Source organism: Verticillium alfalfae, genomic scaffold (genome assembly GCF_000150825.1).
Source record: "Verticillium alfalfae VaMs.102 supercont1.2 genomic scaffold, whole genome shotgun sequence".
NCBI classification, from domain to species: Eukaryota; Fungi; Ascomycota; class Sordariomycetes; order Glomerellales; family Plectosphaerellaceae; genus Verticillium; species Verticillium alfalfae.
This window is the reverse complement of record NW_003315037.1, coordinates 1,732,581-1,754,867: the sequence shown is the minus strand read 5'-3', so window position 1 is coordinate 1,754,867 and position 22,287 is coordinate 1,732,581. Positions and strand designations below refer to the sequence as shown.

Below are 22,287 nucleotides of genomic sequence, written 5' to 3'. Positions count from 1 at the left end.
CCACGACGTCGACGTGGAAGGACCGCGACTGTCATCGGCGCTGACGAGGGCGCGGGAGCCGACGAGTGAGCTGAAAAGACAAGCAAGGGAAAGAAGCATCCGCTGGCGAGAGACTTGAGATGGCTTGCTTGCGCTGGACAGGACAGGGGCAGATATATACGAGTCGCCCGAAAGTCGTAGGATGAACGCGGCAGACCTCATGCAGCGACCTGAAGGCCAACAGCCGACATGGACACGGCTCATACAAGCAGTCAAAACTACATTACAGTGGCACTGCGAGTGGCGGAGACATCGATCCATCTCGAGCCAGCAGGGGAAGGTCTCAGAGGGGCGTCTCAGGGCGGGCAGGGCTCGCGTAGGAGATCAGGCCGGCATTCTGGATGCACGAAGTCCTCGACGAGTAGGATTCCTCGGGTCTGGGAGGAGAGACATCTGAGGAACACCTTGGAGGCCCCCCTCGCCTTGTGAAATATGACATGTATCAATATGATTTGTATAGATGAGGTCTTACCTGCAGCCTCCCCTGCAATACCGGACTAGCCATTTTGTGATGCTACGCTTCTTGGCTTCCATGAGTTGTTCGTAAGGTACCTACTAAAGTCAAGTACCTAGTGACAGCTCGAGAAGATGGAGAGCCAGCATTTGATTGGCCATAAATCAATATTGATTTAGACCAATCGCGCGAGTGGGTCTCGCATGTCTCAAGCTCATGCAGTCAGTCGCGACCCTCGACCTCCCGTCCATATGACAACAGGAACTTCACGGTGAGGTCAACATCACCACAAGGTCTAACGTAGCGGTCAGGTTCTCCGATGCCACAGATCTGACTCACGCATCGAACTTCGCGGGAAGGTGCGTTGAGCCTTGTCCATCAAAGTCGCGCCTGAAGGTACACTTCACGCACAGGCTCAGCTACCGTGCCATCAACACAAGCCTCGCATCACGATGCTCACGCAAGTTTGCACCGCAAGGACTTTCAACTCATTCCCGCACATCAAATAAATCCATACCAGATCAGCAGATCCGTCATGGCCAGGTATCTCACGCCTGCCAAGATTGGCATACTATCCCTGATTGAGCTCTACACAGATGAGCATGTCCCTAATGCTGCCATCATCCCCGTTCTCTCCTTCATCACTTCTCATGTCCTCGACTACGACCCGGCATCTTTTCACTCCAGTAATGCAGCCAGCTGGGACAAGGCGAAAAAGGCCGTCAGCATCGTTGTATCGATCCAAGACTTCGAAAGCCTTCTCAACCCATACCCCGTACTAGTAGGCTTGCCGGGCAGAAAGCTGTGGGATAGCTTCCTCGACAGACTATGGGATATCAACTCCCTCCATGAGCTGCACTCGTTCTTTGAAAGGCAGTCGCAGGCAATGGTCAAGTCGAAAGAGCAACTGCGGCGACAGGGCGACGAAGAACCCGACCAGGCAGGGATACGCCTGACGCGCAATTCGCCATTTGGGACCTTCGTCAGACGCTGTCAGCTTGAGTTTTCGCGACTACGGTTCCACGATAGCACCGAGCTCTGGAAGGAATTCGTCAAGTACCGACAGCCGACTGTATCCTACAGGAGAAGACGGAACCCTTCCTTTGGCCGCATGAGCTTCGACCACGTCCTCGAGGTTGGTGAGCACGATGACTGGGACCCGGAAGGCGTCGAGACTCTTGCCTCAGTTGCCTACGGCAGCCTGCTGACGAGCGCCGAGCCATCGTCTCTTTCCGTGAGCACGGACGATGTCGAACTTTTACTCGAGTTCCAGATCGAGCAGATGCAGAGTACGTCATTGAGGTCACCGAAGCATGGCGCAGGGCGAGCGCTGACTGTATAGAACATGGCAACCGCGTTCCTGTCGAGGTTCAACACAAGTTCCGAGACGTCGTAAAAGACAGCGTTGTGGTGCCCAGCACAGCGCACTATCTCAGGTCTGTCTGCTGCCCTGGCTGACGATGCGTTCCTTTCGAAACTGACGTCTGGTAGCTTTCTCGATGCGTGGCGGTCAGGTGACTATCCCACATCATTCGATTATCTGCACCGATATTTCGACTACACGATGCAAAACCGAGATCGACTTTACTACCAGTATGCTCTCATGAACCTGGCCGTACTGCAAGCCGACTTTGGCTGCCACAAAGATGCAATTACGACCATGCTTGAAACAGTGTCGACTGCGCGTGAGAATCGCGACATGACATGCCTCAACTTCTCTCTCAACTGGCTTTTCCACTACGGACAAGCACATCCAAACTTGATCCGCGATCTAGAGACAGACAGTGTCCTCGGTGCTGGTAAGGAAAGCTTGGCATATCTTCGCGTCAAAGCCAAGGAGACCAACATGGGCACTCTTTGGAGTTCTGTCCTCATCAGCGAGGCAAAGCTGGGCCTCATGAACGGCGAAAGCGTCGCCACATCCCTCGAGCTTTTGGTGCGCAGCTCCCACTTGATCGTCGAGAAAGAACATGAAGAACATGTTCGGAGCGCAGCTCTCGATGAAAATGGCACTACTGGACCGGATCGGTCTCGCGCATCTATCCAACATGGAGAGTGAGATGTTTCTGCGCTGCCATGCGCGCCAGTCGGTCTTTGACGATGAATTGAAAGTTACTTGTCGGCTAGCTGTGCAGCTGGCAGAGAGGGGCAAGTACGACGACGCCTTGAAGAAGCTCGAGGCCCTCGACGAGAATGCGCTACGCTCCTGGAAACCAAGCCAGTACTGGTTCAAGTACCGAGGCATCATCAAGCTCACACGCGATCTGCGCCACAACAACCTGGACGGTGCTGAGCAGATACTCTCCCAGCTCTTGCAGTCCAAAATGGACGACATGGAACCAGACATAGCCTTCATGATTGACTACTTGCATATTGACTGCCTCAAGCGACGAGGCGATCTAAGTAGTGCCTTCGAGAAGGTGGAGGACATGCTTGAGGAGCTACAAGAAGAGAACCGAGACTTGTCACTCCGCATCCAACTGATGCTCGTCAAGGCTCATCTGTACGATAAGGCTGGACGACCGCAGCGAGGCTTCACCCTAGCCATGAGGGCTGCCAGCATGGCGTGGCGTGCACGGTTGGTGCCAAACTTGTGGCGTGCCATCGGTGCCATTGCCAACATACTCACCTCATTAGGCGAATTCCAATCGGCCATTGACCTGCTGACAGCCATCTTACCGCGAAGCCTGGAATGCGATTCTGCGAGGTTGAGCGGGACTTTATACTCCCATCTTGCCGATGCAAATATGGGCCTCGCTGGGGGTGCGCCAAAGGGCTCTGCTAGGCGGACAGAGTGCATGACCAGAGCGCTGCGTGCCGTGGAAAAGGCCTTCGATTGCTACTCGAGCGTCGAGGAGATTGTCAAGCAGTGCGAGATGATGGCCAAGAAGGCAACGATTATGCGCGTGGCGGGAGACAAGGCCCTTGCCGCGGATTGTGCAGCAACATATGTGGCCCTGCGTAAACATGCCGCCGTGCTGGCAATGTAAGCGACTCTAATTCTAGTGCTCCTCCGTTCTCTTCGTCGCGTGAGTTGAAACACCACTGATCAGTGCATTGTGAGGAACGGCTGGACCATTGAATCACATCTGGCACACCACGCGTCGTTTCACCGTGGGTTCAAAGTTGAGGACTGGTTGATTGCTCAAAGTCTAGGAAATCATGTACAGTTGTGTCGGTCTGCTCCGCTCTTCTGTTCCCGCCCGCAACACACAAAGGCAGCATCTCCACTGTCTGCTTGCTCCTCGCAAGGTCATCCAAAAAGTACCATGGCCTCCGAGTGACAGAAAGCGACCCGCTTATTTGTCCTTGTTGTGGTAGTTGACATCGTCGTTCCAGCTGTGAGAAGAATATTAGCAAGTGAGACTTGGCAATCAGCCTACAGGGGACCGCCAGCGCTTGGCCGGAGAAGGACGGAGGCGTGCACAAGGCCGCAGCCCGTCTTGTCGGCAGCGCCCGGCTTCCAACATCAGGTGTGGTTTTCGAGGTGATATACGTACAAGATGGTCTGTCCGCATGTGTTAGCTCGCGTCTGATATCCAGGTCAGAAGGGAAACATCAACGTCTTCTTACCTTGTCTCCGTTGCCCCAAGAGAAGTTCTTGGTGCGAATGTTCTGGTAAGAGTACTCAGTGCGCTCCTCCAGAGGGAGCATGTGGCTCCAGTGCTCCCAGTGCTCGTTCCACAGGGAGTAGGCGTTCCAGCCGGCGAGGCCCAGGGCGGGAATGCAGGCGCTACAATTTCCATACATTAGCCAGTTCTCAAGCCCACCACCTCAGAATACTCCGGCCTCCATCGATAGACAGAATCGTGTCCCATTGCCATCGGATTGGCGTCAATCGATCGTGGACTATCGTGTGGGGAAATCGCTCAGGAAAGTGGCCCGATGGGCAAGGGAGGCCATACTAGATGGAGATCTTCTTCCAGAGCTCTGCGCTGGGTTAGCAAACGTCTAACAAGGGCAATTGAGTCTCTCGGAAGGGGTTGGAGAGCGACGGACCAGTGGTACCGCTGGCGTGCTCCTTGGCGTGCTGGCGCTCGCTGATGAAGGCGTTCTCGCCGGCAGAGCTGGCAAGACGACGCTGGGTGGGAGCGCGCAGCTGTGCGGCGAAGCGCGGCGCGGCGCGGAGGATCTGGCGCTGGGGGAGCATTTTGGTGTCGTTGAACTGGCGGTTCAGATGTTCGAGGATGTCGTGATGATGCGAAGTTCAACATCAGGTCATGCAAGCTCGGTTATTGAACGTCACTTGTTGCCTTACGATTGAGGCACGCAGTACACCAGACTCGCTGACTCAACCCATCTTGTGTGTCTCTGATTAGTCAGTTCAGTTGTCTTTAGGTCACATGACGTCGTGCGATTGGTCGCGTCACTGTGGACATACTCGGTGCTCACTGTCGGTGACATGAACGCGTTCGGTGACCCGCTCTTGAGGCAAAGGAGCAGCCTTTCCACGGCCTCGTGTGCCAGTCATTCGCTTGAAAGCTGATCAGGGTTGAGTTCTATTAGGCTTTCAAGTATCCCGCCAGCGCCGACGACGGGTACAACTTCCTCACTCAGCCTCCAATGCCTATCCCGACCATAAAGCGAGAATCCATGCGCTGGGGCGAGAGAGCAGAGGGAACGTGAGCTTAGGCAGCCATATCTTTCCATCAGCAAACAGGTCATTATCAGTCACCATGCCGCGAATTACTACTTGGAACGGTGAGTCATGTCCGAACCGTGTTTATGGCTTCTTCCGCTGACCAAGGTCAGTCAATGGCATCAGGTCCGTAAGGCGAAGACCATGCCGCCACTTGCTGGTGCTGAGGAAATTACTGCAGGAACCCATTTGGGTATCAGCCATGGAGGGAGAAACGGACATTCGAGGTTGGTCGACATAATCGCAACCCGCTCTGTAGCTGTCCCACCTGACTATCCCCCAGGCCATGTTCGACATACTGGAGGCAGACATAATCATCTTCCAGGAGACGAAGATTCAGCGTAAAGACCTCAAGGACGACATGGTTCTGATTCCTGGCTGGGACGTTTACTTCAGTCTTCCCAAATACAAAAAAGGCAAATTACTCACATCCCCAAAGACTGACAGGATTCGTGTCTAACAAGCAGCAGGTTACTCCGGGGTGGTAATCTACACGCGGAATGCCACGTGCTGCCCCATACGTGCAGAGGAGGGCATCTTTGGCGTTCTTTGTCCTCCAGACTCAAGCACCAAATTCCGAGATTTGCCTAAAGAGCAACAGATTGGCGGCTATCCAACCGCTGAGCAGCTTTCCAGCGACATCGATGAAGCCACACTCGATTCAGAAGGCCGATGTGTGATCCTCGAATTTCCTGCATTCGTGCTCATTGGCACGTACAGTCCCGCCAACCGCGATGAATCAAGACAAGAGTTTCGCCTGGGCTATCTCTCTGCACTGGATGCGAGGGTGCGCAACCTTGTTGCCGCGGGTAAGCAGGTCATTTTGACAGGTGACCTGAACGTCAGCCGATCCGAGATTGATACGATTAACCTTTCTGAGCAACTGCGCAAAGAGGACATGACAATGGACGACTGGATGGCCATTCCCTCGCGACGGCTCTTCAATCAGCTTCTTTTCGAGGGTCAAGTTCGTGGAGATCGCGATCCTGGGCGCGAGCAACCCGTACTTTGGGATATTTGTCGCTGCTTCCATCCAGATCGTAAAGGCATGTTTACGTGTTGGGATACCAAGCGGAACACGAGACCAGCCAACAACGGCGCACGCATTGATTACTTGTTATGCTCCGCGGGCATCAAAGATTGGTTCATCGACTCCAACATACAAGAAGGACTCCACGGCTCAGATCATTGCCCAGTCTATGGTACTCTGGGGGACACGGTCAAGGTTGACGGCCAGGGATGTCCATACACTTGACCTTCTTAATCCACGGGGCATGGTCTAGTATGGGTAAGCGATTGCGGGAATGGTCGCCAAAAGACTTGCTCCCCATGTCTGCTAAACTGATTCCCGGAATTCCGACGTTGTCGCAACCATTCGCGACATGTTCAGAAAAAAGCCGGCTCCAAGGCGCCCAAAAAGAAAAAAGTTCCTGAATCACCAGACACCCTCGCCGAGTTCAAGCCAGACCAGACTCTGCTAGTGCTCCTAACACGAGACCTTCAGCTCGATCGGACCAAGGTGTGGCATTGGCAGAGCCTCGGGCCCAAAGAATTCTGAGAGTAAACCCTTACCCCTGTATTCTCCAACAAAGGAGGCGGCTCGCCCTCAAACATCGAGGCCACCAACAAAGAGGGCAGCACCCACCACTCAGCTGTCGAAAAAAGCATCCAAGAAGAGCAAGACTAACGACAGCCAGTCAGCTGCAAAGGGAAATGCAGGGTCCATGGCGCAGAGCACGCTCGTGGGCTTTTTCAAACCCAAGCAGGCAGCCAGAGATGTGACACCAGCGGCTGTCAGCAGTGCCGAGCCTCCATCGCCCTACCAACAAACAGCAGCCTCGAATGAAAGTAGTCCCACAAAGTCACCAGCTGTCCGCGTTGCCACATCATATACGCCAGATGATCAGACTCGATCGCCAACAAAACCGGGGCCAACGTCCTCGACATCCTTGTCGCTCTCTGCAATGGACAGTGCTGAAACTGTCTTCGACCCAATACAGGTCAAAGAAACATGGTCAAAGCTTCAGCTGGGCAAGAGGGTGGTGCCGAAGTGTGAACACGAGGAGCCATGTATCAGTCTTCTAACAAAGAAGCCTGGCGTGAATTGCGGTATGTATCTCTAGTCAGTACAATCCTGTCAACGCTGTCAACGTTGGCCTAGGGCCTCCTGCTCTCCTGTCAACTGCGTATTGACTCCTCAGAACCTGCTTGGCGTCGATCAGTCCCTGTCTGGTGACAGAAGATCGTCTGACAATCTCTCCGCTCATGAAAACCGTGCTGATATTTTCTGTACTGCAGGTCGTTCGTTCTACATATGTGCTCGGCCATTAGGGCCCTCTGGCGAGAAGGAGAAGGGGACGCAGTGGCGTTGTGGGACGTTCATATGGAGCAGCGACTGGAAGAAAGGCAAAATATAGCTCGTTCCGTTCCAAAATCGTTTGTCTCCTTACGTGTCAGGCCACAGGGCAGGCAATTCCATCCATATCACCACATATGGGCGCCAAAGGGAAATAAGCCTACATGGCCTACCTACCCAGATAGACCAATTCATCTATACTTCACCTGTAGAACAGCCATATAGCTTCTGCTGTGTGTTCCTAGCGTAGTGCGTGCCTGGTCCCCATGACCCGTCTCTAGGACTAGCCACATTAGAGCCTTGGCCATTTAACTGTGTGTAACATTTGACGTCAATCCTTTAAATGATCACCGCCTGCCCGAACAGCTTTATGTATATCTGGTCAGGTACAGCTCAGTACACAAGTAGCAGCAGGTATGTCTACGAAGCGTGGGCAACATGTAGGCATTTTGTTGTCCTCTTCGCTGCATCCCTTAGCTCCATAAGCGATACATATTTTCCTGCCACTGGGCCATCGACTATTCAAAGTACCGAGGCCAAACCTGAGCACACAAGGGACCCATGCCCCGGAGCGGCATGCAGTCGAGGAAACAGTAAAGCGGCAGCCTGGTTCAATCGCCACGGGTTGTTGGCGTAATTCCCTTCAACCTTTTCCCACAATCGAGTAGCATGTTGGGGTTCTGCAACCCATGGCAGAAGACCAAAAGAAGTTATTGAACCTCTCGCTTCACTGGTTGTCTCAAGGCTGCCCGCACTTTATAGAACAGTCGAGCGATCATCTTGGTAGTGCAACCAACAATGACGGGCGTCAACTCCCCACTCTTGAGTAGATAATTGCTCGGCACAAAGGTACAGAGAGACTCTGTTAATCTGGGGAGGGAGATCCTACTACCGAATGAAGAAGAGTGAAGAATGATGCTTCCTCTTCCAAGGTAGGAAGAGGATCCTGCTTTTAAATGCAGACACGGCGGTGGCCTCGCCAGGAAGATACTCAAAGTGAAGTTTCATCTGGTAGGTCCAGAGGCTGCGGTGGTGTAATTACCTTGAACAGGAACATCCCCCTCCTGTCACGCTGTGCCTTCTTGCCCCCCATCTCGAAGATTGGCCCTAGAATGTTCTCACTTGATCGACACGTAACACTGGCAGATAGTGAATTTTGGCGTGATCTTTTGGATCACGATACTGGCTTTGAACTAATATCTGCCGCCGACCTGATCCCGGGTCTTCACCGGCCCAGGAGCCCCCAGCCGTCTCATTCATACCCAAGGCAGGCTACCGGCGACAGAGTCAAAGATTGAATACCACTGAAGGTACCGCAACTGATGCGAGGGCTAGCGTTCAGAAAATTTATGACTCTCCGAGTCAAGGAATCATTTTTACAACAAATTGCGACGCAAATGTGGGCACGGCCGCAACCGTGCCACAACGGTACCGTACAGGCAAGTCCGATCTGGTAGGTCCATGGACGCGCGGTTGGGAAGCTACCTTGGGCATGAACGGAGTCTACCTCAACATGAGCACCTTCTCCATATTACGTTCACCCTTCCTAAAAGATGGTCTGCAGGTGGTTCCTGATGGGTGGGGGGTCGAATTTCAAGGGTACTGGAAGCCGAGATACCTTGTTAGATGGGGAGCGTCTTGATTCAAAACCATGCGCCCTCGATATTCGGTGTCAAATTGCGTGACTCCCCAAAATGCACAATTGAGCTGGTCGATCAAATGACCGATCACCTTTTAGGAAATCCATGGTTTTCTTCGCACCAGGGGGGGGGGTTCTGCAAGTATTGTACCGAGGTATTTCTAGCCACTATATGCTGGCCAATATGGCATCGGGAGACGCACTCGCGATAAAGCTAAGCAATTCTCTTTCCGCAGGTCCTTTACCTCCACGTTTAGAGGCTCTGAATTTGTAATCTGGATAGCGCTCTTTGTGTTTCTGGGCCTCTGTAGCGGCAAGAGTTTTGTAATGATCTTTGACATCGGTGGACTCGTTTCGCCACATGGCAGCAATCGCTTTGGCTTTCAGACCTGTTAGAAACAAATTTGAAATATGCATACGAGCACTCACATATTTCGCCAGCTGACATACCAGGACTCTCCTCGTGGATGCGACGGGAATGAGCCTGGCGGTAAAGAATCCATGAGTTGGGAGGACGGGGAATATGCTCCTGCTGGTTCTTCCCTTTGGTAGTGCTTGGGAAGTCGGGGTGAATTGGCTGCTTGAGACTGGTGACTGGAGGAGCATGTTCGATAACAGAAGCTGCGAATGTCAGTAAGATTTACTGCCCAAGTGTAGAAGACGCGAGAGCCCACCGTTATCGACATGAGGATACTCAACTACAGCAGTCATTGAGGCGGCAATTATCCACTGACAATTATCTTGATCCATGATCAGTACGGCCGGAAGGCCACTGCGCTCACTAGAACTGACATTAGTTGTGACTAGCCAGAAGGAACGGGGGACTTCCTCACGATAGTTCATCTGTCGCGCGCTTGGCAGCCTCAAATGTGATCTGTAAAGACAAATACATTCTTAACTCTGTCCTCGAGTTATTGAACACAAATGCAGCTTGGCGTTGCATTTCACTCATGATTGTGTTGGGAATCTGAATGTGTGAAGGTGCTTGCTGTATGCAGATGGTTTTGATGTTCCTGGAAGTTGTGATAAATAGTTATTTACTGATAGGCCAGCACCTCGTTCTGAGCGGAGATCTCGCGGGGAAATTGGCGGTGGAACGCTTTCGAGCTCGGTGAGCGGAGGTTGACAGTTTCAGAAGAGGTGAAGCGGATGGTATTGCAATGAGCTGTGGAAGACGCCAGCTTCTGAGGTATCGTGTGGGAAGAAATTGGGTTGAATGTTGCCTCGAAAGTTTTACAACACTTATGTGAGGTGCTTTCCAGATGGTTAGCTTCGGAGACCAAGAATTTCAGTATGCCAACTGTAAAATAGGCAGGCACGCAGCAGTCTCCAGAAGAAATATACTTAGGTACGTCGACAATACGGCCTGGTCTTTCTTTTAGTCCATTGTAATGGACACGATTCACTGTATGTGTGCTCACTCCGTCATGACCCTGGATCCGAATTTCGTTCCAAGAGCGTAACGGTGGGTAGACGGATTGCTATTTCATGTGAGCCACAACTTTAGGAGCAAATTATCATTCCCAGGTGCGCGCACTTCAGAAGATTGAATTCGAGTCGAATAGCAGTACCAAAAACTTCTTAGCAACGATGTCCCTGTCTCGAAAGAACATCAAGTTGTGAGCGTGTTGTGTGGCGCCGTAATTCTGCAGCTTTGCTTATCTTGGCGAAGTTAATCCTTTGAGAAAATACAGATTCTTCTCAAGGAGCATAATATAAACATGAAGAGCAGGAAGTTGAGTGCGCCGCGATGTGCCGACCTGACTCAAATCCCACTGCCTACTGGGACCAGATGCTGGACACAGTGTCTAGTGGCACTGTGACCGTCACTGCCTTGTAAACCACCTGCCGCCGGGAAGCAGAACTACTGGGTGTCCCAAGACGCTACAGGTAGGTGCGCACCTGCCGTGGTACCTTGTCTATTCCACAGGCCTATTTCTACAATCTTTTCATTCTACAGCTTCTCTTCTACAACTCAGCTTTGGTCCCACCAACGCTCGTCCCCTCCCAGCCTGAAAGACCCTCCTTCTCCTCCCTAAATACTCGTATCATCTCTTGGACCGTCCAACATAGAATACTGCTCGTCGCTTTCAGTCTCATCAGATTCTCCCGACTGATACACCACGATCAACCAAGCCTGAAGCCCTCGTTTTCAAAATGGACGGTGTCCGACCTGAACATGACTTATCCGACATGTCAGTCAGATCCAACCTGCTGGCCTACCTCGCTACTCTTCCCCCTCAACTTCTTCTGGAGTCTCTCACTCAGCAAGACATCACGGCAATGTTTCAAGGACGCACTATGCAGCAGATAGCCGCTCGAAACCCCACCATCGACTACAACACGCAGTTTCAAACTGTATACGGCGCCACCTTTGAGCCACTTGTCGTACCCTCTGCTGTCAATCAAGCTGTCGAGATGACAGAACCTATCTCCCCTGGAAACGTCAAGGCTCTTCGCCCTCTGAATGCGTTCATGGCTTTCCGCTGTAAGAACAACCGATATTAACATTCTTCGTCCTGGTCTCGTGTGCTGATGATTTAGCTTGGTACGCTCGCATCTGCCCCGAAGCCCAGCAAAAAGACGTGTCTGGAATAATCACCAAGCTTTGGGAGAAAGATGGCTTGCGCAACTCCTGGACTCTTATCGCGAAAACATACTCCACGATTCGTGATACAGTTGGCAAGGACAACATTACGGTCAAGGGTTTCTTGCAATATGTTGGACCAGTCATGAAACTGGTCGCCCCTCTCGATTATCTGAACACCTTCAAATGGACCATTACCGTTGTCAATGGCGAACGGGTTCTTGAGCAAGACCAATCCCTTGCCGATATCGCGATTGCTGAACACCAGCAACTGGATGTTCCCAACACTGAGCTTGAGCTTTTGGAGGAGGTACTTGAAGCAGGCTTCATGCCGGAACGTGCTTCGACTCTCATGCGAACCATGACAGGGAATGCCAAAGGTGTCATGACCACCAAAGCGCGCAAACGAAAACTACGAAACTTCATCGACACGATTCAAAGCGATCCAGTTGGTGCTGCAGCTTCTCTTCTTGGTGACGACTCCTTGATCAGCGATCAATATAGCGTCGAAGTCTATTGGAGTCCAGAAATGAGCTCAATCAACGATTCCACTGTCCTGCAGCAAGCTCACGACTGTGAGGGTTCTGCGAACACCTCAAGCGAGATGGAGGAAAAGAAAATAGTGAACCAGGCTGAAGAGTCCACCCCCGACTCAGACCATTTCCATGGCGATGGTAATTTTGTGGATGGAAATTTCGTTGGCAATTCTTACGACATGGAGGCCATGCACTCCTTTCCCATTGGCGAATGTCAACAGCCTCACATGATATACGACGACAACACCCACGAAGCTCGTGCCTTTCATGTTGGGCCAAACTTTCAATACTCTATCTTGATGAATGAGCCCTCCATTCAGGAGGAGACTGATGGTAAGTTTTGTCAGTCACTCTTGAATGATCCTCTTGAGCCCCGCTAATAAGATCAGTAGACAGCGGTCATCCAATGCATGGAAGTTTTGAGGATCACCCTCAGTTCGCTTCATACTTCTGAAAGCATTGTAAATTCCTGTATCTCAGGAACAAGGATGACCGCTCTGATACGAACCGACAGACAGATCGCTCCTGGAGTTTTTGGCTGTCAACAAACTATCGTAGAAACTTTTGCCTCGCACTTTTTTGCGGCTGTGGATATCAGTTGCGTCAGGAATATGACATCTCTCTGGGGGGTGGACCAAGACCACCATGACCTGTTACATAACAGAGTTCTGATGATGAGCTCGCTCACCAAGCAGCCAGCCTACCACTGCCACTAGAGCATAGTTACGCAGGCATTAACGGCTGCGAATAAGCAATGAGAAAGGTCAATCCAGGCACGCTGCGTTTCAAATGACTACTCAAATTGACTGTCTACTTCGTTGTAGCCTTCATGGCGACATGAATGGGCAGTGAGAAGCCCCCGTAGCAAGGAACTAGATGTCGAGATTAACATACTGAGCCAAGACATGCTAATGCAGCACTAGTTCAGCCTCACCAGGCGTCCAACGTGACCGCGACTGAAAGGGGCCCACTGAGGAGGCCGATCTCATCGAGACTACTCAACCCAGATGGGGTAGGATGTACAAGTGGGGTGAGATGAGCGGGAGCGAGGTAGATCGATCTAACTGGAGCCAGCCTTGAGTGGGAAGCGGGCTGACCGCAACGACGGCCGGCGGCCTTGCCTGGTTGCAGTGAGACACAGATCAAGGATTCATGCAGGGCGTCTCCTTTTCCCTGGCCGGCAGTACCTGGCCACCTATACTGAGCAGCGGGAGACTAAGAAGCAGGGTGAAAAATGCAAATACTGGGCAACATGCCTGTCCTAGCCTCGTCGGCAAAGCAGGGGTGGATCTTCTCGAGGCGGGGGCGGCATTGGATTGGCATGAGGGTTGACTTTGGGGGGGGGGGGGTTTGTAAGGACAGTCGATTTTAGAACGAAACGGGCTGGATCGACGGCGCCACTAAAGTACGCACAGTGAGGTCGCCAACGCCAACGCACCTGCAAGACGGGCTACATCAGACGGCGGGAGGCCATTGATGGTGCACGGTTCTCCCCACTTTATAAGCGTGAACATGTCTGGCTAGGCGTAGGCCATCTGGATGATCACGGGGGAAGTTGGCAGGTGGGCATGGCTCAACTTGGAAGCCTACTCATGCCTGAGCAGGCCGACTCAGGGCAGACAATCATCAGACTTGACGAAGGGCCCGACGACCGTGGGCTTGCACTTGCAAGCTCTATTCATGTGACGTGCAGCCATGTGTTTGGCATCTCTTCCCAGGGCAAAGGCCCTCTCGTCCCGTCTGGAGCATTTGTCGACAAGTTATCTTCCCTCCTCGAACGAACCCCTGTTGTGCAGAAAAAGAGCCTGCATGGTACTGCACAGACGGACAGCATATGAATGAGTGTGGAAGCTATGGGGCCATGGCAGGTCGAGCATGCTGGCGTGGCCCCTCTCCATTGCACTAGCGCAAGAACAGATCCAACATGACCACATCTCCAACCATCACGAGGTCCGGCAAGCGTGGGCAAGGTAAAAGGCAGAGAGGACGTGCAGCCACATCACCAGTTCTTGCCCACGCCGCTGCAGCATGCCTCCCCCCCGATTGCCTGTAGAAGCACCCTGTCCAGCCCTGCCTTGCCGACTCGCGCACTAAGACCAGTCTGGCGTAGTGCGTAAGGATCAGCGGTCGATGAAACCAGCGAATGAAGTTGAACATCATCGTCTCCCTTTTGTGTAACATGTCAGGGTTCAAGCAGTAAGCCTGGGTTCGCTCGGCGCTGGCAAGGTCTGGGAGGATTTGGCAGCAACGCCACGAGGGCCCCAAGGCCCCGTGGGCAGCCCTTTCCCACTTCCGACCAAGGCGATTGGGGTCGCCCCTGCCCATACAAGACAAGGTAGCCATGAAGGAGGTGCCACAGATCATGACGAGGAACCCCGACGACATCCTCCTCTATCCGACATCCGTCGTTCTCCAACAACATCACCACTACTTGCCAACCGCGCTAGTAGTGGCACTTCAGCACTCCTCTACATGCACCTTTCTCCACACGAGTAGGGTACGAGGCCGACATGACGCTATCACCGCTACTGGGCGATGCAAACTAACGTATCATGGCACATTACCTGCCTGTGACCCTGCTCGAAGTATCTACTGTCAACACGCCCGCCAAGACCAAGAGTTGAACCTAATGGCACCTTTTCTATCACGTCTCATTTCTTTTTGTCCTCTAGAGGATGGGCGGCAACAGTTGGCATTCGGGTACTGCGGCGCCCGAAACTACTGACTTTCTTCAGCGGGGCCTATTGCTCAAAATGATGTCCGGTTCAATTGCTCCTATATTTCCACAGTCATGCCGATGCTGAACTCCAATTCGCGAGTTACGACAAATTACCCCCCCCTGATCCTTTGGCGCGTCTCGATCAGGACAAACTCCACCGAATCGCACGCCGGCCACATCTTGCAAGCAGCAGGCAATGGAGACTTATGCAACACAAGAAGCATCCGGGTGCGAGGATCCCCCAGCGATTCGTCGTAACGTTGCCGTGTTCCATGGCTGTTGGATGCGCAAGTTTCCTTCAGTTCGAAGTACCAATGCTGAAAATCCCTCTTCAAGCCACTGCCGCACAGTAGGAAACATTCATGACCAATACTCTGCTGTAAGGAGGAGGTCTGCTTATCTGGACATCGTATCGACCTTCAAAACGAGTTCATGAAATTGCGTTAGTCGTGTTTGCTCGAGCGAAGAGCCGCATGTAAAGACTGTTTGCTCCTTGTTGTGATGACTTGGTACACCTTTCCCTCGCGCAGACTTCTGATCCGGCTACCACCCCCCGAGCAATCCATGCAAGATTCCAGTTCAACAAAGGTTGCTTTCCACCGACCCTGGAATTCGCAGTGTTGGCCTCGGGGAAGCGGACACGAGTCCTATGCCTGTGCTTGATTGACTTCAGGGGATACGCTCTGCTTGCAGGCAGCGTCTGACCGTCACGGACGCGGAAGCTCCAAGACTCACACGCTGGAGCGATAGAGTGGGTGCTAGGACAAGGCGCGCGCAACCCTCTGCAAACCGCTTTGGACTGTGGCTTATTGAGAAGCACTCAGCTGTTGCAACTCGAGACACTATTTCATCGCTGTGAAGTCCGACTCCCCGAACTGCGCCGCATGCAAAAAAGCCCAGCGCCGCGATATGATCCTTATGATTGGCTTAGACGTCATGATGATCCGCAGCTTGTGTAACGACGATCTTTGGCATTCAATTTGGTCGCGGTTCACACATAGCTCTGTCGGAGTAGCCGTTCCACTGCCATCGAATCCAGTTGGTACTCGGCTCTCAGATTCCCCATTCTTCTTTGTCCGCTTTGGGCGTTGGATTGGAACCGTGACGAGTGCCTGGATGTCGGTATTGTGGAGGTTCGATTGGCACAGGGGCTATTTGGAAGAGCCTCGACCGCCGCAGGTACAATGCCAAGCCATCTCCTTCGCTAGGGTCGCCCGCCGTCTATCCAACCAAAGTCACATCTGTCTCCTCGCCTGTCGAATCTGAGGTGAGCTGCAGCAAGCGAGAGACTAGAGTGTTTACGATGGGCAAAAGTCACAAGGAGCTTGGCAGCAGTTGAGCAAAGTGCCAGCGTTGTTAGCTCCAAGGAATTGTAGCAAGACTATCCAGGGCAATGAGGAACGGGCAAAGAGAAAACAAGTCCATCAGGATGCCCCACCTCTAATGTCCAGATGCCACTTTACGTGCTAGCGTCAACTCGATTACTAATCGACGAGATAGTGGTGAACCATTCATTCCGTACTCACGATGCCGAGCATCGCTCACCCTTTCACATCGAGGGCAAAGCCAAATCGTGCTGCGAATGTTGCTATTTCGCAAGGCACGGACCTGTGTTGCGACGAAGCGGTAGCATTCTGGCTGCAGACCCTGATCCTCCAGCCTACATGAGACAAAAACATCATGAGTCATCCTAGGTTCTGTAGAAACAACGAAGCAAGCCGAAAATATGCGCAGCGGCTAATCAGCAAGATCCTGTGATTGCTGCATAACACAGCGTTCAGTCTATCAGGCGCTCTTGTACGCCCTGGTATGACGCTCTTTGGGCGAACTGGTTACGGGCCCACGCCGGTCAGCTTCGGGACCGGGCACCAGAGTCAAAGCCCGGCCCCCTTGCTATCTTCTGACAACTAGCCCAAGAGCTCTTGGCGGCTGGTCTTAGCATCCAATCATTTTCATTGTCCGGCACATGGAGGCCGGACGCCGTTGGATGATCTTGGACGGAAAGGTCGCAGCTGTGTGACGATGACTTCTGGCCCAACGACTTGGCGAAGTTTTGTCATCAAGGCGCATGCCACCACAAAGCGCCTCAGGTTTGCACCGCAGGAATCCGTTTTTCCTTTTCCCCATTCTATGGTCCTCTTCTCTTCAACATGTGATATCCTAGTGAAGGTCACGGGCCTATCATCTACACGTTGGACCTGTCGATGCACCGTCACATCTCCGGCTCTCTTTGTTGCGCGTCATAATGACCATGTAAAATTTACGCATCGCATAATGACTGTCTCCTAGGATCGTAGTCTCTCGCAAGAAAGGCTACCGAGCTGCATCTCCTGCTGCAAGCACATCAGGGCCCGGGAATGGCCCCATTGGTACACCGTAAAGCATGGGGTCTCCGACAGCTGGCCGTGTCTCATGAGAAGCTGCCAAGCTGCACTTTGTACATTCTTGGGAGACTAAAAACCTGACGACACTTCAACAGCGGGAACTCCTTAGCTCACACGTCGCTTCGCAACACTGAAATCTGACGCTTGTGTACGAACGACGCATGTCATATCAGTGCCGTCAAAGACCGATCGAGACTACGAGCCGGGAGTTCCGTCCAAGCGGCTGTGATGGAACATTCTTTACATGCTTCGCTCAGCTAACAAGCAGAGGCTAGAAGAAAGCATGTGGCTGGACGGTTGCAGCTAGGAGACGCCGGCTCAAGCTGAGCGGCGAAACGAGTGAGCGGCCAAGTGCCACGGAGGGGGTGAGAAGACGTCGATGGAGGGTGGACCTGGAAACACGCAAGACTTTGCCTTGTCCCAGACCACAAGCGAACCAACAAAAGCTTGGCTTGTATTTCGAATAAGACACTAACTCTGACGATCCTTACAAGAGGCAAAGAGGCGGGAGACAGGCAGCGGAAGTCCCGTGCCCTCTCCCGACTTCGACGCCTCGCCACTTCTCATCCCTGCCCCTGCCCCCTTCTGCGGAGGAAACGTTCCATCGCGAGACATGACTAGCTTGCCAAGATGGTCGCGCCTTCTCTTGGGGGAAACAGCCCTTAGCTGCGGGCGCTGATGCAGCTCTAGTCCTCTTGGTACGAGATTTTGCGCATCTCTCCCAACCTGTGTCGTGCTGCTGCAAGAGCATTTTCGAGTTGCTTGATCTCGACCTGTACAGTGCACGAAAAACGTCAGCATCTTTTACTTCTTCCGCTTTCTCACCTTGACAATTGCCCTCTTTTCCATCTTTTCGCGTGGGGGTAGATGACCGTGCCGCACCGGGTGCTCCGATGGTGGCGAGCGTCATCTGTCTCTGTGTCCGCGGGGGCCTGTGTTGGTTTACGTACCTGTTGTTCCATCTCGCGCACCTTGAACTCGTGGGCGCCGAGCTTGGAGTAATCGACCTGCTCCTCGTCCTGCTGGCGGTCCTTGATCATGCTCTGCACCTGGCGCACGAGCGCTCTGCAGGCCGCACCGACGGCCTTGCTCGCCGACTCGAGGTTTTCCTGGCTCTTGCTCATGAAGCCGGCCTTGACACGGCTGGCGGCGACGAGCTGGGCTGTCGAGGCAGCCACGTCGTTGGACGCGACGATGAGGTGCTCCGGGCTGTTGCGGTTCGAGAGCACACCGTCCGCAGTCTCGATGAGCGTGTTGGTCGACGACGCGACGGCTTTGGCCGCTGAGATGAGACCCTCGGTCCACCTGTTGTTCTTCTTGTAAAAGGCCTGTCGCGAAGACGAGCCCCGGCCCGCCTGCACAATCTCTTGCTGTGTTACCGTTGCCGCCTTGATGAGCTGCGCGATGGCATTCGTCACAGCCATGGCCGCATCAAGGATCGAGTCGTGCACCTTGAGTTCGTATGTCGAGTACCCGTCCCGCGGCTTGTTCCTGAGCTTGGCTAACCTCTGCACGGCCGCCGCGATGGCGTCGGCTGCCTTGCTCAGCTCCTGGTCCATGATGTCGCCGAGGTCGCCCTTGCCCGCCAGTTTGCCTGCGCCGGGCGCAAACGTCTCGACAAACTTGTTCAGCTTTTGGAGGTTCATCTGCACATCATTGTTGCTGTTGATGACAACGTCTGTCTTCTGGATCGGGTCCATGCCTTCGAGACGGAAGCTCTGGAGACCGCGGAAGAACTTAACGGCGGCTTGCGCCGACTGTCGGGTGCCGTTGAGGAGCGTGTCGCTGCTCTTCTCGTCCGTCGCGAGGCGCGTGAGACCCTTGGAGTTGCTGCACACATCGGCAATCGCACCAGCGAAAATGTTGATCGCCTTGATAAGCTCGGCGTGCGTACTGTTTGGCCCATCGGCAATAAAGTTGTTGAAGGCAGTCGCGAACTCCATGGCGTTCGAGGACGCCTTCTCGATCTGCGACAGCACGTAGGAAGGCGAGGCGTTCTGATTGCCTGCCTGCATTGTAGAATCCAGCTCATAGAGCGCATCATCCACGCGCTGAACACCAGACTGCAGCACCGAGTCGATGATGTCGTTGATCTTGTCAAGATTGGCCATGATGAGCGCATCAATCTGGCCGTCCAGAGCATGGTCCGTCTCGCCCTGATTCTGTCGCAGCTCGTTGAGCTCGATGAGGGTCTGGTCCATGCCCGCCTTGTAGACCTCGAGCTCCTCCTCCTTGTCGCGGAGAAGCTGCTCGATGTCAGTGTTGCCGTTGGCAACCTTGGAGTGCGCGTCTTCGAGAGCGCGGGACTTGATGCGCAGCGCCTCCTCGAGATCGGCCATCTCGCGGTTGTACTTGGACAGCATCGTGGACAGCTCGTTGCCCTTGCTCCTCTCCAGGTTATCCGCTTTGTCGAGGGCCATGCGGAGCTCGCGCTTCAACTTCTCAACCTCGTCCTTGCTGCTGCCCGACGCGCGATCCTTGTCGTGAAGGGCACGGTCTCGCTCCCTGATCATGTCGGCAAGCTCTAGGTTCTTCGTCTTGATCTCGCGCTCGAGCTTCTCGCGCCTCTCTATCGCCTCGGAAGCCGAGGCTGCCTTGAGCTGCACCGTCTTGAACTTGTTGAGTAGGTCGAGGTGCTCTGTGCGAAGCTGGGAGTACAGCTTGGCGAGCGCCTCGTACTTTGTCCGCCAGGTGTTGACCTGCTCCTGCAGGGCTGCAATCTGGTCATCGCGACTCGACATTTGCTGGCCGTAGTTGCCCTGGATCTGGGCCAGCTCGTTCTCCAAGGCCTTCACCCGCTGATCGTATTGCTGCAGCATCAGTTGGTCCTGCTCGTACTGCGACCGTGCCCGGAAGTTCTCCTGCTCGAGCTCGGCCAGCCTTCCCTGGGTCTGGTACTGCATTTGCTGCTGCATCAGCGCCTCTTGCTCGCGCTTCTGCTGCTCCATGAGCTGTCGCTGCTGTTCCTCAAAGTCCCTCTGGGCCTGCAGCGCAGCTTGCTGTTGAGCCATTTGCTGTGCGTTCTGCCTCTCCTCGAGCACTCGCTGTTGCTCCTCGTACTCTCGGTTCTGGCGGTCGAGTTCGCTCTGCCAGAACTCGTTCATGTCACCTGGCTCTTGCGACTTGGGCTCGGGCACAGGTGTGGGGTTCCGTTCAATCTCCTGCTTGGGCCGTGCCGGCAGTGCAGGAGCCTCGTCATCCTCGGCGCGTAGGTTCGGGGCGTCTTGCGGGAGTTTCGGAATCGTGATCAAGCTTGTGAGGTAGCGAAGGTTGGAGCATTCGTAATAGAACTTGGTGAGACGGTAGTGCTGCGCCTCGTATCTGCTGCGCAGGGGTTCGAGAGCTTCGTCATCGCCAGTCGTAGAGTGCATGGCGCGCAGCATGCTGGTGATGAACTTGTAAATTCCGTAGCTCTCCTGCACCAAGGGCACCAGGGCAGAGATGCGGCATTCGTTGTTTCCTGCATGTCGGAAGTGGGAGAAGATGAGCTTCTGGAACTGCTCAATCTTGTCCTGCAGGGTCATGAGGTCGGTGATGGTCTCGTAGCCCTCGTTCGGATCGTTGATCGCCCTCAAGCTAAGATATTCCTCGTACTCGAACGTTCCGTTGAACTCGGGATGCTGCTGATGGAAAGATAGCTTCGCCAAAAGGTAGTAGACGTACTCCCTGATGAGCGGGGCGTAGCCCCTGACACCTTCTCCGGCCAAGCCGCGGCCCAATCCATCGACCCAGCTCTTTTGCGACATGGCCTCCCGAAGTGTTGAAGGGTGGCCCTCTTGCAGAACCTTGTGGACGGTAATCAGCGCCTTGAAGGTTTGGACTTCGTCGGCGAGGAGGGGCTGGCTGTTAGGGAAATCTGGTCAGCACTGCACAATGCCATGTATGATGCTAGGAGAGGAGGGGAAGCGAGACATACACCTTCATGCCCGACCAAAACGCCTGGGAAGACCGATGGTCCCATGTGTATACAATGCAGGCACGGACATGCTTGCGCTTTGGAGCCGTCTCGTCGGCACTGGTAGCTTTCTTGATACTAACAGCAAGCTCCTGGTCGGTCCTGGTTCAGAGCATCAGCAGTCGTATAACGGAGGCGGAACGTGCGCGTTGCATACTTGGTGTGCGAAGTCTGCAGCGACGAAGACATCTTGGCCGATGGCTTTGAGTGGCGCTAGCCAAAAATCCTTATTGTCGAGAGGGGAAATGGCTGGAGACGGTATCACAGCGTCTCGGTTACGAGGGTATATGAGGCTCCGATTGCTGAGGGGCAGCCGTCGCCTTCCTCAGTTGATACTTCGTGACGGCAGCGTTGAGAAGGAAGCGAGCCGAACGATTCAGTGCTGCGAATTGGAAAGCAAAGCGCTCAGTGGCAGTCGTCAGCAGTGACGAATGTCAATGTGGGAGCTCCAGGATATTCGTGGTGGGCGTGGTGGCTGGGTGACGATGATGCGCAAGCTGCACGCTGCGCCAAGACGTTCATGCGCCCAACGCCAGGCTGCCGCCAATTGGAAGGTACCTAAGGTGGGTGGTGCTGGCTTCGCTCCCCATATTTATGGCTTACCTAACGCCCAGCCAGGGAACGAAATGCAGTTTGACAATTTCTTCACGTGGGAGGGAATTGTGTCTCAAACCGTCTCAAGGCATTGTAAATTTCACCAAAATATTGGCGACGCGGTGACTGCCGCAGGGGCACAGAAGGCTGTCGTCCTTTAGAAAGTTGCCGGCTTTGGTTGTGGCGAAGAGAGCAAGAGCCAGATTGAACCCGCTCATCGCCCCCATGACGCTTCATCTGAGTGGATGGTGGGGCAGTGCGACGACACCGTGCCTAGCAGAGAATGCGGCGGCGGTGTCACTCAGCAAAACGAAACAGTCACAGCTCTGGCAAGCGGCGGATATCCTAGTGTCTAGGCGGGAGCGACCGGTCTATGGCAATCTTG

The 22,287-nt window shown here is 53.7% G+C and overlaps 6 protein-coding genes across 6 annotated transcripts; 3 read left to right on the top strand and 3 right to left on the bottom strand.

Annotated features, from left to right (window-relative positions):
* Positions 1-1,028: 1,028 nt before the first annotated feature.
* VDBG_01989 (anaphase-promoting complex protein) lies at positions 1,029-3,500 on the top strand (the record flags this gene model as incomplete). The annotated part of the gene is made up of 4 exons (XM_003007755.1): positions 1,029-1,782; positions 1,836-1,929; positions 1,985-2,474; positions 2,581-3,500. The coding sequence occupies 4 exons, from the start codon at positions 1,029-1,031 to the stop codon at positions 3,481-3,483; spliced, it is 2,241 nt and encodes a 746-aa protein (XP_003007801.1).
* A 292-nt stretch (positions 3,501-3,792) lies between these two features.
* On the bottom strand, positions 3,793-4,643 carry VDBG_01988 (cytochrome c oxidase subunit VIa; the record flags this gene model as incomplete). The annotated part of the gene is made up of 4 exons (XM_003007754.1): positions 3,793-3,832; positions 3,994-4,001; positions 4,067-4,226; positions 4,450-4,643. 4 exons carry the CDS (start codon positions 4,641-4,643, stop codon positions 3,793-3,795), a joined length of 402 nt encoding a protein of 133 aa, XP_003007800.1.
* Positions 4,644-4,886: 243 nt separating this feature from the next.
* VDBG_01987 (DNA-(apurinic or apyrimidinic site) lyase) lies at positions 4,887-6,387 on the top strand (the record flags this gene model as incomplete). The annotated part of the gene is made up of 5 exons (XM_003007753.1): positions 4,887-5,194; positions 5,246-5,258; positions 5,314-5,359; positions 5,416-5,548; positions 5,600-6,387. 5 exons carry the CDS (start codon positions 5,170-5,172, stop codon positions 6,385-6,387), a joined length of 1,005 nt encoding a protein of 334 aa, XP_003007799.1.
* A 2,908-nt stretch (positions 6,388-9,295) lies between these two features.
* VDBG_01986 (predicted protein) lies at positions 9,296-9,838 on the bottom strand (the record flags this gene model as incomplete). The annotated part of the gene is made up of 3 exons (XM_003007752.1): positions 9,296-9,516; positions 9,578-9,748; positions 9,802-9,838. The coding sequence occupies 3 exons, from the start codon at positions 9,836-9,838 to the stop codon at positions 9,296-9,298; spliced, it is 429 nt and encodes a 142-aa protein (XP_003007798.1).
* A 1,482-nt stretch (positions 9,839-11,320) lies between these two features.
* Positions 11,321-12,808, top strand: VDBG_01985 (mating-type protein MAT-1; the record flags this gene model as incomplete). The annotated part of the gene is made up of 3 exons (XM_003007751.1): positions 11,321-11,615; positions 11,807-12,583; positions 12,765-12,808. 3 exons carry the CDS (start codon positions 11,321-11,323, stop codon positions 12,806-12,808), a joined length of 1,116 nt encoding a protein of 371 aa, XP_003007797.1.
* Positions 12,809-18,039: 5,231 nt separating this feature from the next.
* Positions 18,040-21,497, bottom strand: VDBG_01984 (SLA2; the record flags this gene model as incomplete). Its single annotated transcript, XM_003007750.1, has 3 exons — positions 18,040-18,126; positions 18,304-21,209; positions 21,392-21,497. The coding sequence occupies 3 exons, from the start codon at positions 21,495-21,497 to the stop codon at positions 18,040-18,042; spliced, it is 3,099 nt and encodes a 1,032-aa protein (XP_003007796.1).
* Between the last annotated feature and the right edge of the window lie 790 nt (positions 21,498-22,287).